At 40.0% G+C, this 14,831-nt stretch overlaps 1 protein-coding gene across 5 annotated transcripts in view; it reads right to left on the bottom strand.

The window, feature by feature from the left end:
- Nucleotides 1–14,831, bottom strand: part of vps13a (vacuolar protein sorting 13 homolog A) — a 366,579-nt gene that overhangs the window by 154,132 nt on the left and 197,616 nt on the right. For all 5 annotated transcript variants that reach the window (XM_067983108.1, XM_067983109.1, XM_067983112.1 and 2 more), the window contains exons 34-39: nucleotides 14,269–14,416; nucleotides 13,300–13,450; nucleotides 5,800–5,924; nucleotides 3,844–4,016; nucleotides 498–718; nucleotides 180–412 (exon numbers count right to left, since the gene is read on the bottom strand). In XM_067983108.1, coding sequence (XP_067839209.1) covers nucleotides 180–412; nucleotides 498–718; nucleotides 3,844–4,016; nucleotides 5,800–5,924; nucleotides 13,300–13,450; nucleotides 14,269–14,416 — 1,051 coding nt within the window. The remainder of the gene's footprint in view (nucleotides 1–179; nucleotides 413–497; nucleotides 719–3,843; nucleotides 4,017–5,799; nucleotides 5,925–13,299; nucleotides 13,451–14,268; nucleotides 14,417–14,831) is intronic.

The following is a 14,831-nucleotide window of genomic DNA, read 5'->3' as shown; positions in this document are numbered from 1 at the left end:
ATAATAACAATTGTGACTATAGTGGCATTATACGCTCTAAAATAGGACTAATCAAAGATTCCTGAAATGCATAAACATCCAATACAATTCACATACGTAGATTTATTTAAAATGTATCACAAATGTAAATTTTACTGTTATGAAAACACAACAATTTTAAATTCATAATCTACATGTACCGTGGTAACTTGATTTTTTCTTGTTTCTTTTAGGAATGGGCAGGCCATAACTTTGAGATCTTTAACAGTTGCAGTCATCTGTTGAGCTTCAGGATCATTATTAATATCAGCCTCGCACTGTGCTGTCACCACCAGTGATGGGGCGTTTGCTCTCGTTAAATCTGCCACAAAGACAATCTCTGGATTCTGAATGTGAACATGGAGTTCCATTTTGGACATAGTTTGTGATGGTACTAGAAGAAAAAAAGAGAAAGGAATGCAAACGCATAAACTTTTGCAAACTTAAAGAAATGTAAGTGCCCATATGATTTTCCAAACCTTTTTCTTTTGATGGTGTTACTGTTGGTTTGTTCATCTGAACTGCAGAGCCTTGTTCATTTGCCTTGATGAAGAAGTCAGCCACTGTGAGTAGAAATTCCATGCTTGCGCAAACGTAGATATCACGTATAGTTGCATCTAGAAACATGCCTTCTCTTCCTTGTCTGTAGCTTAAGTCAATCATTGCATTCTCTTCATTCCCTAGTTTCATCTCCACCATTCTGTGGGGAAAAACAAAATCAAATAGCAATTATTATGCATTAAGAAATTTAATGACATCTAGCAAAGATGATTTAAAGAAAAAAGAAAACTTAGGGATAGTACCTATGTCTTTTTTTTCCTGGCCAGTTGTGTGTCTAATGCACCCAAACCCCATTTGCTATGTTTAAGAGTCTCAAATCCAAGCTTCTGAAAAATCCACATTAGGAGAGTTTCTGTTTGCCAGAAATAGAAAATAAATTCTGTCCCACAGGAACAAACACTGACAAGAGCCAAGACTTATGGACCCTCAAGTGTACATTGTGCACCAGCAAGCTCCTTGCTGCTTATCCATCTAGAGCCATCCTACCCTGCAGGTATATTAGTTTGCAGAGTTACCTGAAGCTAAGCGGGAAGAACTCAGACCCCCAGCAACAGCTCTACTCCACCATCAAGGAGCCACCTTGGCTGGTCGTCCATTTAAAAGCACCTCGGAGTCCTGCAGGTTTACCTGGCTCCCACATTAGCAGAAGGTGGTGGAGCTACCAGACTGCCAATGGTGGAGGCCAAGGTGAGCCAGTGGGGTTGGGGGGGAGGGGGAAAAGAAGAGTCCACAACCAGGTAAATACCTGTCTGCTTGCTTTTTCTAAATGCTCCAGGAAAGGACACTGACCCAGGCTTCCAATCCCCATCCCCACCTATGTGGCACCTCAGCAGTGGCAAGAGCAATTATTATAAAACTCTGTTTTCCTTCCCGTAGGTCAACCGAAATGCAGGAAGGCAGCTACTGTAGAGGAGAAGGGGGACGAGGAGGAAGGAGGTGGAGGAGGGGGTGAGAGTGTGGCAAAGGGTGGTAGAGCATTTTCCAGAGGAGATGAAGGACAAGGTCGCTGGCTTTGTTATGTAGCTCACGCCTGTTGAGCAGCCAGAGGAGGGACCGATAGAAAGCCAGAGCTCCTCATCTCCACTCTTCCCCGAGCAGAGAGAGAGTCAACTGGCACGCCTCAATTGGGTAGCAGTGCGGAGACATTACACCAGCACGATGAGTGCTTCAGCGGCAGGTGAGCTCTGAGGTGCCTGAATCCAGTTTCAGGCAGTGAGAGGGGGAAGACGTGGAGGAGGAGGGGGATGCTGCGAGAAGGTGGCCGCTGATTGGTGAGTCACATGAGTCTGACTTAACAGCTGCAGGCTTGAATAGGCGCCTGCTGATGGAGCACCAAAGGGGCATGAGGACTCTGGGCACCACCAACAGCAGCATGGAGTATCTTAGGTCTGCAGTGCTGATCGGCAACAGCATTGCACAGGTGATGCTGTAGCTGCAAGAACCAATCTAGCAGTTGACTACTACATTGGGGTATCTGATGGGTCCCTCGTCGGGGAACAATGATGGAGCAGTCGGGGCCCCCACCTTGATGGAGGCTCAGACCTCAGCTCTGCAGGATTTAGGTCATAGAGTCATAGAGTTATACAGCACGGATAGAGGCCCTTCGGCCCATCGTGTCCGCGCCGGCCATCAGCCCTGTCTACTCTAATCCCATATTCCAGCATTTGGTCCGTAGCCTTGTATGCTATGGCATTTCAAGTGCTCATCCAAATGCTTCTTGAATGTTGTGAGGGTTCCTGCCTCCACAACCCTTTCAGGCAGTGAGTTCCAGACTCCAACCACCCTCTGGGTGAAAAAGTTCTTTCTCAAATCCCCTCTAAACCTCCCGCCTTTTACCTTGAATCTATGATAACAGACCAATGGTTCTAAATGGGAGGGGGATAGTACCTGAGGAGATGGAACCATTTACAATGTAAGCTAGTATGGGAGTCAGGAGGGGAAGTTGGGTTGTCAGCATTTTGGTGGGAATGGTGTCAAGGGAGCGGGAGGTGGGACTCATGGACGAGTTGAACTTGGAGAGGGCATGAGGTGTGAAATGAGAGAAACTAGAGAATGATGCAGGTTCAGTGCTAGGGGGAGCCTTGGCTTGATGGGCAAAGGGAAGGAGGAAGCAACAGAATGATGGTCTCAATTTTAATGACAGAGGTCCATGAGCTCTTCACACTTGTAGTTGGGAGTGAGGATGAGGGGGCAAGGGAAATGTTGGTAGTGCAGAAAAGAAAGCTGGGTTATCTTTGCTCTCCAAGATAATCCTGGAGTAGTGCATGGTTTTGACAGGGGAGATCAACCATATATGGTGATGGATGGCTAAACCAGTTCGCTCAAATTGTGTCAAATTAAGGATGAAGCTATTGGTGGCAATAATCCACAAATAGTTGGCAGGACTTCCAAATGGATATGGTATGATTTACATAAAAACTGAAGCAACTACATTGGAAGAAAAAGGTATTTATTGACTCAGCCTACTGTCCAATCACCTCAGAGCAGCAATCATAAACACAAATAGAATTACTGCAAAATAGTAGCATACAAGTTAGGGGAAGTTGTGCTTAAATTATACAGTGCTCTGATTAGACCACACCTTACCTAATGTGACAGGAATGTGACAACAGGAAGTCAAGTTGCACAGACTAGAAGTGTGCACAGATGTAGGAATTTTAATATATTATAGATATATAGATAAATAATTAGTTGTTCTTCACAGGAATTGCTCACGGATAAAAATGGAAATAAAAAAACGTTTCTCCACCTTTCTGTAATGGTCTATGTGCTTATCTTGAACTCTCTCTGGGAAGAAAAATTCAACATCATTTTGCATTTTTTTTGGGCCAAAAATGAAGGATTTCGGGTCAGGATGTCCCGTCCCTGATCTCCCCCGGAACTGCGCCGGCAGCTAAATTGGAAGCCAGCAACTTTTAGGGATACAGGGCACCCACCTGATACAGCTGTTCGGCACCAACGTATGCACTTTGCAGTCCTAACGGCTTTAGAAGCACAACTGGAAATTGATCTATGAATGGGTGAAGCTTGCACCTCATAAGCTCCGCCCACTTGTTCTGGGCCTTGAGCAGCCTAAGCAGCAGTTCTGAATGGGATTGCTGGAGGCCACTCAAAAAACGCCAGAAACCTCTTTAGCAGTTACATTTCTGTGGAGCCAGCAGGAGCAAGAGTGGAGGGTAACCGTTATAACATTGCTTTTAAATAACATGTAATGAGATGCAAACGTGTACATGATCTAGTACTGTATATAAAAATTAAAAGCACCTTGATGTGGCTTTCTCTATTGCCTTTCGTTTATCATCTAGCATACAGTTAAAAAGCTTCACAGCAGCCTTCATGGATCCATCAGATAGCATCTTGATAGAAGTGGAAAATGTGTGCAATTTGAACTCTGCTAGCTCGTACTGCTCAGATCTCTGTTCTTTAGCAAGGTTCAGCTGGTTTAATGGAAAAAAGGACATTAGCTCTACTTAATCATGAACTTAAACATGTTTATAGAGAAATTCAATTTTAAAACATTAACAAAAATAAGTGTTTGAATCTAACTGTCAAAAGAAATATGGTCATAGAAGAGAATATAATTTATTCTGTTGTTTTAACTCTACCAGAATTTGTTCTACACCAAAATGTGGTAAAATTAATATGTAAATACAAACACACAAACATATTTGAAGTTAATCAAAGTTCCCAAACAACAGCTCAATCCCTATATTTTGTTTGAAGATTAAGACGAAGTGTAATTTACTAGAATATATTGATTTAATTCCCTGATGGTTCAGCTAGTTAAGATAGTGAGTAGCTGAGTCCTGTAGATCAGGGAATTGTCCAGTCCAACATTCCTCCCGCAACCAACACCACCAAAAATAGATTAATGATTATTCATCTCATTACTGTTTGTGATTGCTGTGTGAAAAATGGTTGGTGTGTTTGCTTACATAATCAAAGTCATTGCGTTTCAAAGTAATTCACCAGGGACGAATATGTGGTCTTGATGCAGTGACACTGAGACTGCCATCAGGCGATGGCCAGGTCTGCATCCAATTGAGCTGACCTCTCACCATAATGCAACGTCAGCTTAGTTAAATATGTTTAGGGCACTCCCAGTACAGAGTACGTGACACTCTGGGAGTACCATTGAGGTCAAAGACAGGAATATTGGATGCCAGCAACAAATGCCAGCACTTCTTGAGCCCCAAATGCAATGGGTATTTAGGTCCCCTTGAAGGTCTTTTGACTGTTGAAGGACAAAAGAATAGTGATAAATAAGAAAGGATGACCTCCCCTTCTATATATTATGGAGAGGTCTCCTTAATTACAAAACTATTAGGGTCTTAATGAGCCTTGTACACAGTTTGCGTGAAGGCTTTAAGTACCATCAGTATGTCAGACCCACAATGGGGAATAAAGTGCACTGGGCACATAGTGGTTCTCAGGCCTCTGTACCGAAAAATATGGGCACCTGCCACTGTATATGAAGTGCTTCAAGTCATTTCTAAGATATATTTCTTTTATTCTAGATCACTGGGATTAACAATAAAAGTAGATTAGTTATTCCCTCCCTGTAATTTATGTGGATTAACCTAAATACCTCCTACATATTAAATGACAATACAGTCCTATCCTTAGCAGGACAAAACTCCAGATGTGCAAGACTTTAATGTTACATATGGACCACTACAAAAAACACATATTTCTCAAGCAATCAGAAAATATTGACATAGTAACCCATAAAAAAAACAGTGGCGCAGTTGGTGTGTATATGAATAATTATATCGGCTATGAAAATGATCCATTGGCAGGTGCGCATTTTGCTGTGGTATTGGGGTAGTGGTTCTGCTAGCATTCATCCTAGGGAAATTCAGAATATATATATATATTTCTATTTAACCAGGCTGTTCATCTCAGTTTCACACTGTTAAGTGGATGCAAACTAAAAAATGTTCATTTTCAGCAATATGCTGCAGCCTGAATATACTACAAAAATAACATTAATAAATTCTATCAAATTTAATCTCAGAGTAACCCCATATCAGCTGGTCCCCTTCAGATAATTGCATCTGAATTACAAAATATCACTGAATTAGCTTACTGTAAATTTAATTATTTAAGCGGCAGGAAAATATTAAATACAGAAATTAAAACATGGTATTGTACTACAGAACTGAAACAGAATATTTCTTCAGCAGACATTAATTTGTTTTCAAGAAAAAATTGCTGTACCGGGTTCAAGGACTGACTGTAGAGTAGTAATGAAAGTTCATCTAATTGAAAATCCAACTTCAGTGTCGTGTTAACTTTTACAAGTTTGTGTGTTTCTACCACAGCAGCTGTTACCACAGTTCTTCCTAAAAAAGAAAAAAAATGTTTGTAGTATTACAATGAGCTCAGTATTTTACCCAATATAAACTAATTTTTTTTTGGTCTTTCCCATGGCAGTTTGAGAATGAGTTCAGTTAAAAAGCTGGTACCAATAAAAAAAAATGACCATGAGGATTGTCGTAAAAATCCAATTAGTTCATTAACGTCCTTTAGGAAAGGAACTCTGCCATCCTTAACCGTTCTGGTCAATATGTGACTCCAGTCCCGTATCAACATGGTAGACTCTTAACGCCCTCTGAAGTGGCCTACTCAGTTCAGGCCACCTACTCAGTTCAGGCCAGCCTCGTGATGCAGCGACAGCCACATCACGAGAATGAATGAAAACAAAAGAGGATAATTTTTTTCATGGAAATGCAATTGTCCATTCAAACAGATTTTTGAAGGTACGTTACACCTTCTGCCCTCAGCAGTTTATCCCCTAGCACCTCACCCCACTGCATCCAAGAGGGTATATAGCAGGCCGTCTGCTTTAAAGCTGCTCCGAATGCCACTCTTAGCTGGACATTAAACAGTGTACAAGATGGCCTGGTGGACCCCACTGGTTTGGCCCTCCACACAGCAGACAAATGCTGGAAATAGAGTAAATGATTGAATTGGGATTCCTTGATTCTAAAACATTATGTGCTGCTGTACCAATACTTTGTACCACAGTATTATCTGTGTCCATTCAAAGGACTTTACTGGCAGACAATTAATAGGTAATGGATGTGGTACCAATTTAATAATCAAACCTATCTAAATTTGGTCAATTTGATTTTCCCAGCAGTTGAGCTTTAAAAGATCTCCTTTCAGAAACTTTGTTCATCAAAGAATCCTAATCCAAAAGTTTGGGAACTACACAAAGAACATAAGATATAGGAGCAGTAGTAGTCCATATGGCCCCTTGAGCCATTCAATCAGATCATGGCTGATCTTCAACCACAACTCCACTTTCCTACCTGATCCCATTACCCTTTATTTCCCCAGAGTCCAAAAATTTATCCATCTCAGCCTTGAATATACTCAACAACTGAGCATTTGCATCCCTCTGGGGGTAGAGAATTCCAAGGATTTACAACCTTGAGTGAAGAAATTCCTCCTCATCTCAGTCTTAAATGGCCGATCCCTTATCCTGCAACTATGCCCTCTAGTTTCAGACTCTCCAGGGGAAACAACCTCTCAAGCCCCCTCAGAATCTTATATGTTTCAATAAGAACCCCTCTCATTCTTCTAAACTCCACAGGGTATGGGCCCATTCTACTCAACCTCTCCTCGTAGGACAACCGTCTCATCCCAGGAATTAATCTAGTGAACCTTCGTTGTATCGCCTCTAAAAGCAAGTATATCCTTCCTTAGATAAAGAGACCAAAACTGTACACAATACTCCAGGGTCTCACCAAGGCCCTGTACAATTGTAGCAAGACTTCCTTACTCTTGTGCTCCAACCCCTTGCAATAAAGGACACCGTGCCATTTGCTTTCCTAATTGCTTGCTGTACTTGCATGCTAGCTTTGTGTTTCTTGTACAAGGACACCCAAATCTCTCTGAACATTTAATAGTTTCTCATCATTTAAAAAATATTCTGTTTTTCTATTCTTCCTACCAAAGTGAATAACCTCACATTTCCCCATATTATACTCCATCTGCCACCTTCTTGCCCACTCACCTAACCTGTCTGTTTCTCTTTGCAGCTTCTTTGTGTCCTCCTCACAGCTTACTTTGCCACCTAGCTTTGTTTCACCCTTTGGATACATTACACTCGGTCCCTTCATCCAAATCATTAATATAGATTGTAAATAGCTGAGGCCCAAGCACTGATCCGTGCAGCACCCCACTAGTTACAGCCTACCGACCTGAAAATGACCCGTTTGTCCCTACTCTCTGTTTTCTGTCCGTCAACCAATCCTCTATCCATGCTAATATGTTACCCCCAACCTCATGAGCCCTTATCTTGCGTAACAACTTTTTATGTGGCACCTTATCAAATGTCTTTTGAAAATCCAAATATACTACATCCATTGGTTTCCCTCTATCTACCCTGCTAGTTCCGTCCTCAAAAAACTAAAATTTGTCAAACACAATTTGCCTTTCATATTGCCAAATCATATTATGATGTTCCAAGTGCCCTGTTACCACTTCCTTAATAATGGATTCCAGCATTTTCCCCAATGACTGATGTCAGGCTAATTGGCCTGTAGTTCCCTGTTTCTCTCTCCCTCGTTTCTTGAATAGCGGGATTTACATTTGCCACCTTCCAATCCGCTGGGACCATTCTAGAAACTAGGGAATCATAACCAATGCAGCTACTATCGCTGCAGCCACCTCTTTTAGAACATTCGGATGTAGGCCATCAGGTCCAGGGGATTTATCAGCTTTTAGTTCCATTAGTTTCTCAAGTACTTTTTCTCTACTGATATTAATTATTTAAGTTCCTCAATCTCATTAGCTCCTTGGTTCCCCACTATTTCTGGTATACTTTTTGTGTCTTCTATTGTGAAGACAGATACAAAATATGTGTTTAATGTATCTGGCATTTCCTAATTCCCCATTATAATTTTTCCTGTTTTAGCCTCTAGGGGACCAACACTTACTTTTGCTACTCTCTTCCTTTTTACATATTTGTAGAAGGTCTTACAATCCATTTTTATATTTCTTGCTAGTTTACTTTCATATATTATTTTCTCCCTTATCAATTTTTTGGTTGTCCTTTGCTGGTTTCTAAAACTCTCCCAATCCTTAGGCTTACTACTCTTCTCTGCAACATTACAGGCCTCTTCTTTTAATCTAATACTATCCTTAACTTCTTTAGTTAGCCACGGTTGGATCACTTTTCCTGTGGAGTTTTTATTTCTCAATGGAAAGTATATTTGCGTAGAATATTGAAATATTTCTTTAAATTTTGCCATTGCTTTTCATCTGTCACACCCTTTAATTTAATTTCCCAATCTACCTTAGCCAACTCGCCCCTCTCATTCCTATATAATTGGCTTTAAGTTTAAGACTCCAGTTTCAGACTTAAGTACATCACTCTCAAATTCAATGTGAAATTCTATCATATTATGATCGCTCTTCTCCAGAGGATCCTTTACTGAAAGATTACTAATTAACCCTGCCTCATTACACAATACAGGATCTAAAATAGCCTATTCCCTAGTTGGTTCCATGACCTATTGCTCTAAGAAACCATCTCGAATGCATTCCATGAACTCATCCTCCAAACCACCTTTGCCAATTTGATTTGCCCAGTCTATATGAAGATTAAAGTCCCCATGCTTACTGCATTACCTTTGTTATAAGCTCCTATTATTTCATTATTAATACTCTGTCCAACGGTATAGCTACTATTAGGGGGCCGATAAAATCCTCCCACCAGTGTTTTCTGCCCCATGTCATTTCTTATTTCCACCCATACTGATTCTACTTCCTGATCTTCCGAGCCAAGATCCTTTCTCACCACTGTCCTTTTGTCATCCTTTATTATTAGGCTTTAAGGTATATTGTTACATTTGCCTCAGTGGTTTAAAAATCTATGTTTGTTTACATTGAAAATGAAGAGACTGTCCAACTGAGCATGATCTAGACAAACAGTTTTCAGTTATTTGTAAAACAACATTGGCCATTGTGTAAGCCACATTTTGATAATCTATCATGTAAGGGCATTATTATTCTTTGACAGAAGTTCAATATCCACATTTTTTTATACTTGTTCTCAGGATGTGGATGACGTTAGCACAGTTGAATGGTGTTCCTACAATGTGTTAGGTAGAGACTTCCATGATTTTGACTCTCAAACAATGAAGGAATGGCAATATACATCCAAGTCAGAGGATGGTGTGTTATTTAGAGGGGATCTTGGAGGTGATTGTGCTTCCATGATCTTGTTCCAATGATCTTACTGCTCGCGCTTCCTGGTGGTAGAAGCCATGAGATTGGATGGTGCTGTCAATGTAAGCTCGACAATGCTCGTCAATGTTGCTGTGATACATCCATTAGATAGTACATACTGTAGCCACAGTGCATTGGTGGTGGTGAAGGTGGATATTTAGTCAAGTGGCAGGGATTTCAATCAATTAACTGTTCTGTCCTAGATGGTGTTGAATTTCTGGAGTGTTGTTGCAACTGCATCCATCTAGGCAACTGGTGAGTAGTCCATCAAACTTCTGACATCAGTTGAGCCGCTGATCGCAAAGTACCCAGCCTTTGCCCTGCTCTTGTAGCCACATTGTTGATATGACTGGTGCACTGAAGCTTCTGGTCAGTGGCGACCCCCCAATACACCAGAGGAACTCATTGATGGTGATGCTGCTGATAGTCGTGCTGCTGATGGTCAGGGGAAGGTGGTTGGACCTTTTATTGTTGCAAATCATCATTACCTCGCAGTTCTGTGACACAAATTTTACCTGTTACTCATCAGCCCAAGCCTGAGCTGTTGTCCAGTTGCTGCTTTAGTCAGGCAATGGCTGCGTTATTACCCAAGAACACAAACATCTAAAGTAAATGACAGAAAATGATGCGAAAATACAGCAGATCCATCAGTAGGTGCTGTGGGAGTTGACCACGGGAAAGGATCCATAAAGTTCATTCAACACAAATTTTAAAGCATCAGTGACCTTGGACATTCCTTGCATCCATTTTGCCAGGCTGAGGGATTACTGTCTGTAAGAATATTTTTGTAAGTAGATTAATTTTTCTGTGGTAGTTTTTTTTTTGAAGTCGACAAGGAGAAGTCCTGTTCTATTTGCTACAGGTTGCTTTAAACCAATCTGATCTTGGGCTTTCTGAATCAATTAGCTCAGATCCAATTGGCATATATAAGCTCATGGAGGGAAGGAAACAAACATTACTTTTAAATCTCATGCTTTGAGAATAAGCCATGTGGTTCATCAAACCAACTCCTTTCACAGACTATCCACAAAGTGTCCCTTCAAGAGAACTAATCAACTCACTTTTAAAATTTGTTCTCATGATAAGGGCAACACCGGCATGGCTGCATTTATTGCTCATTTCTAGTTGCCCTGAGAAGGTGGTGGGCCTTCTCCTTGAGTCACTGCCGTCCTTATGATGACGGTGAACTTCATACCAATTGATGGACCACTTCAGAAGACATTAAGAGTCAACCACGCAGTGTGGTACTGAAGTCACATAGAATCATAGAAGTTTACAACATGGAAACAGGCCCTTCGGCCCAACATGTCCATGTCGCCCAGTTTATACCACTAAGCTAGTCCCAATTGCCTGCACTTGGCCCATATCCCTCCATACCCATCTTACCCATGTAACTGTCCAAATGCTTTTCAAAAGACAAAATTGTACCCGCCTCTACTACTGCCTCTGGCAGCTCGTTCCAGACACTCACCACCCTTTGAGTGGAAAAATTGCCCCTCTGGACCCTTTTGTATCTCTCCCCTCTCACCTTAAATCTATGCCCCCTCGTTATAGACTCCCCTACCTTTGGGAAAAGATTTTGACTATCGACCTTATCTATGCCCCTCATTATTTTATAGACTTCTATAAGATCACCCCTAAACCTCCTACTCTCCAGGGAAAAAAAGTCCCAGTCTATCTAACCTCTCCCTATAAGTCAAACCATCAAGTCCCGGCAGCATCCTAGTAAATCTTTTCTGCACTCTTTCTAGTTTAATAATATCCTTTCTATAATAGGGTGACCAGAACTGTACACAGTACTCCAAGTGTGGCCTAACTAATGTCTTGTACAACTTCAACAAGACATCCCAACTCCTGTATTCAATGTTCTGACCAATGAAACCAAGCAAGCTGAATGCCTTCTTCACCACCCTATCCACCTGTGACTCCACTTTCAAGGAGCTATGAACCTGTACTCCTAGATCTCTTTGTTCTATAACTCTCCCCAACGCCCTACCATTAACGGAGTAGGCCCTGGCCCGATTCGATCTCCCAAAATGCATCACCTCACATTTATCTAAATTAAACTCCATCTGCCATTTATCGGCACACTGGCCCAATTTATCAAGATCCCGTTGCATGTAGGCCCAAACCAGGTACGGGTGGCAGGCTCCCTTCCCTGGAGATCATTAGTGATGCAGTGGGGTTTCTTTTTTTTTTAAAAAAACAAAAATTCAGAATCTTTCATGGTTATTTTTCTCGCTCACAAATCACCAGGAATTTTGAATTCAATTTCACAACTTGCCATGATGTTGAACTCATGACCTCTGGGTTGTTAGTTCAGTACTAGGATACCATACCCACTCTGCTGAACCACCACAAGTAAAAGTTCCAAGATGAATTTGTGCGAAATTACTTCTGTGATCCTATAATAATCTTTCAAAACTCAAAAATGTCAATCTCTCATTACAATCTAGATTAATCAACCCTGACAAGTTGCCTTCCACATTACAACATTTCCAATATCCCAATGGACCAAATCTTGCTGGAGCAGCGAATTTTCCAGTGTGCGCAGTTGGTTAGACTTTTTCCTGCATCCTTCAGCTCAAATATAATTTGTGCTGTAACTTGCTGGAAGTGTGAGTTATAACGGCGCAGCAAGGGCAACAGGACATCTGGTACCTCAGTGAACAACAGGACCAACAGGGTATCTTCTTAACCATTGAGATTTAAGGATTGAGGAAAAAACAGAGGAATGACGGAGAAGGATGGTGAATCATGTACAGAGAGAGGGCAAGAAAGATTGGATTAAGAGAGAAAGAGAGAGACAGAAAGGAAAAAATTTAAACATTTTAAATTTGATATTTAAAAAATCTCTAAGAACTTACTACATGCAGGAAAGCGACTCAACAGTTTAATTTGTTCCCTTTCTTCGCTGGAGAAGTTGATTGGCATTGCAACAATGTTATTAAAAAGGTACTTACGCTGTTATGAGCCCTAACTTTCTGCAGCAAATTTAACGTACAATTAATGTGCAAATCCAGCAAGTTCTTAAAAATAATGGGGAGGCTAAGGGTGGGATGCTGTTTGTGCGAAGCAAATAACAGAATGGCGTAAATCAACTAGCAAGTTCTGGAGATTCACAACTCACGGCATATCTCTTCTTCCCCTGAACTTACTGGCCGTTTTGAGCATTAATAACGCAGTGCGTCATGAACTTACCGTTACTTTTCGAGGACAATTTGGTCCAATAGCACCAGAACCACTTTATCTGATCACCTTTGTCTACACTTTGAAATGCCATATAATTAACCAGCTTTTAAACAATTTAATTGACAAAGTATTAATGACTTCTGCTGAAAATCTAATCCACTTCAACTACATTGAGAAAAAAATTCTAATACAATCTGTGAGAAATTGCAGCAATTCTATTCACAAATGTTCTAACCATGAGATAATAAATGAATAATTTCAACAGCAACACAAAAATTAACAAACCTGCAGAATTTTGTGAAGGACTTTTTGTGCCATCACCAGAACTATCTCCCTCTTTATCAGTCTGTACAGCCATAGAATCAACTGAATTATGGCCCAAATTTTCACTTAGAGTTTTCAATATAATGATCAGATCTCCTTGGCTTAGCACAACCTATAAAAGTATCAAGTTAGTACAAATCAATAATAAAGTTTATTGCTTAAAATTAGTCAACATGTGTACAAACAGCTTAGTGGCACAATTCATTTATGAATACTTGATAATTTTAAAGTAAAAATATCACTACATCAGTTGAATAAACCAATTAATAGATGGAAAAGAGTAGTAATATGTTCCTTTCACTCATGAAGACAATCCTTATATCTCTAACTCAGAATAAAATTGGTGCACAATGATAGCTGGAAAATTTTCATGATTTTTTAAACTAGTCAACCAATTTGGTCAAGCAGATATTAAATATGTTTTTTTGCATGATGGTAGGCCAATTCTAATAAATTATGGGTGAAATTTACTATCAAAATAAATCTCTATACAAAATTTGCCAGATAATGGCAGCATTATTTATTTCTTTAATAAAGTATTTTTTTTAAAAAAAGAGTTGCACTTTTGCCCTGTCATCCAACACCAAAAATAGGCCCTTTTTTAAAGCTCTGTAGAAAACAGTTTAGTAATATTGTTTAGAATCAGAATAACCTTATAAATGGGGAAGCTCATTAAAGGGAAGGGGAACAGGAAGAAAGTTTGTAAATAAAAATTAAACAAATTATTAAACAATTGGGCAAAGTATTTAAGAGATTGGGAGTATGGGAACATTTTGAATGGTAATGGATGGGCAATAAATGCTGGCCTCGCCAGCGACGCCCACATCCCATGAATGAATAAAGAAATTCTGAAACTTAATTGCTAATACATATCTTTGCCATTATGAAATTTAATTCAAAATATCATTTTGAAAAGAAAAATACACTTACATGCAGAGGTTTCAGGGTTCCAAGAATTTTAATATCAGGAACCTCATGGTACCAAGCAGCAGCTAAGTTACGTTCAAGAACAACTTCCAGATTAACAGGCTGAAGCAATGCAATTTCAGACCGAAAAGCCTCATCCACAAATATTGTCCTAATGAAATTTAAAATGTTCACACAATTAAAAGTTACTACAGTACTTTCTGTAAACGGAGTCTGTAGAATATTAAATGTTGGCATAGAAAAATTTGAAAGATTAAAAACCAAAGCATTTTTTTTTACTGTTTCTACAGCAGACACACAGTTTCATACAACAGAATAAATATAAAGTACCACAGATCCATTTTGTTTTCAACAGGTACATATGAAACAGTGGAAACAGCTTAGCTTGTGGTAAAATTTATGAAGACAACTTGGTGTACTCCATCCAGTGTTCTCAGAGTAGTTTGGTTGGGATTTACAACTATTAAGGCAAATGTTAAGGATACCTTGCATTGTTGTTGAGACCATTGATGGCTTAGGTGGTCATAATATTGGTTATAAATTATGCATGGCAACCATCTGACATT

Source organism: Heptranchias perlo, chromosome 4 (genome assembly GCF_035084215.1).
Source record: "Heptranchias perlo isolate sHepPer1 chromosome 4, sHepPer1.hap1, whole genome shotgun sequence".
Taxonomy (NCBI): Eukaryota; Metazoa; Chordata; class Chondrichthyes; order Hexanchiformes; family Hexanchidae; genus Heptranchias; species Heptranchias perlo.
The sequence above is the reverse complement of the archived record's forward strand: the minus strand, read 5'-3'. Positions and strand labels throughout refer to the sequence as shown.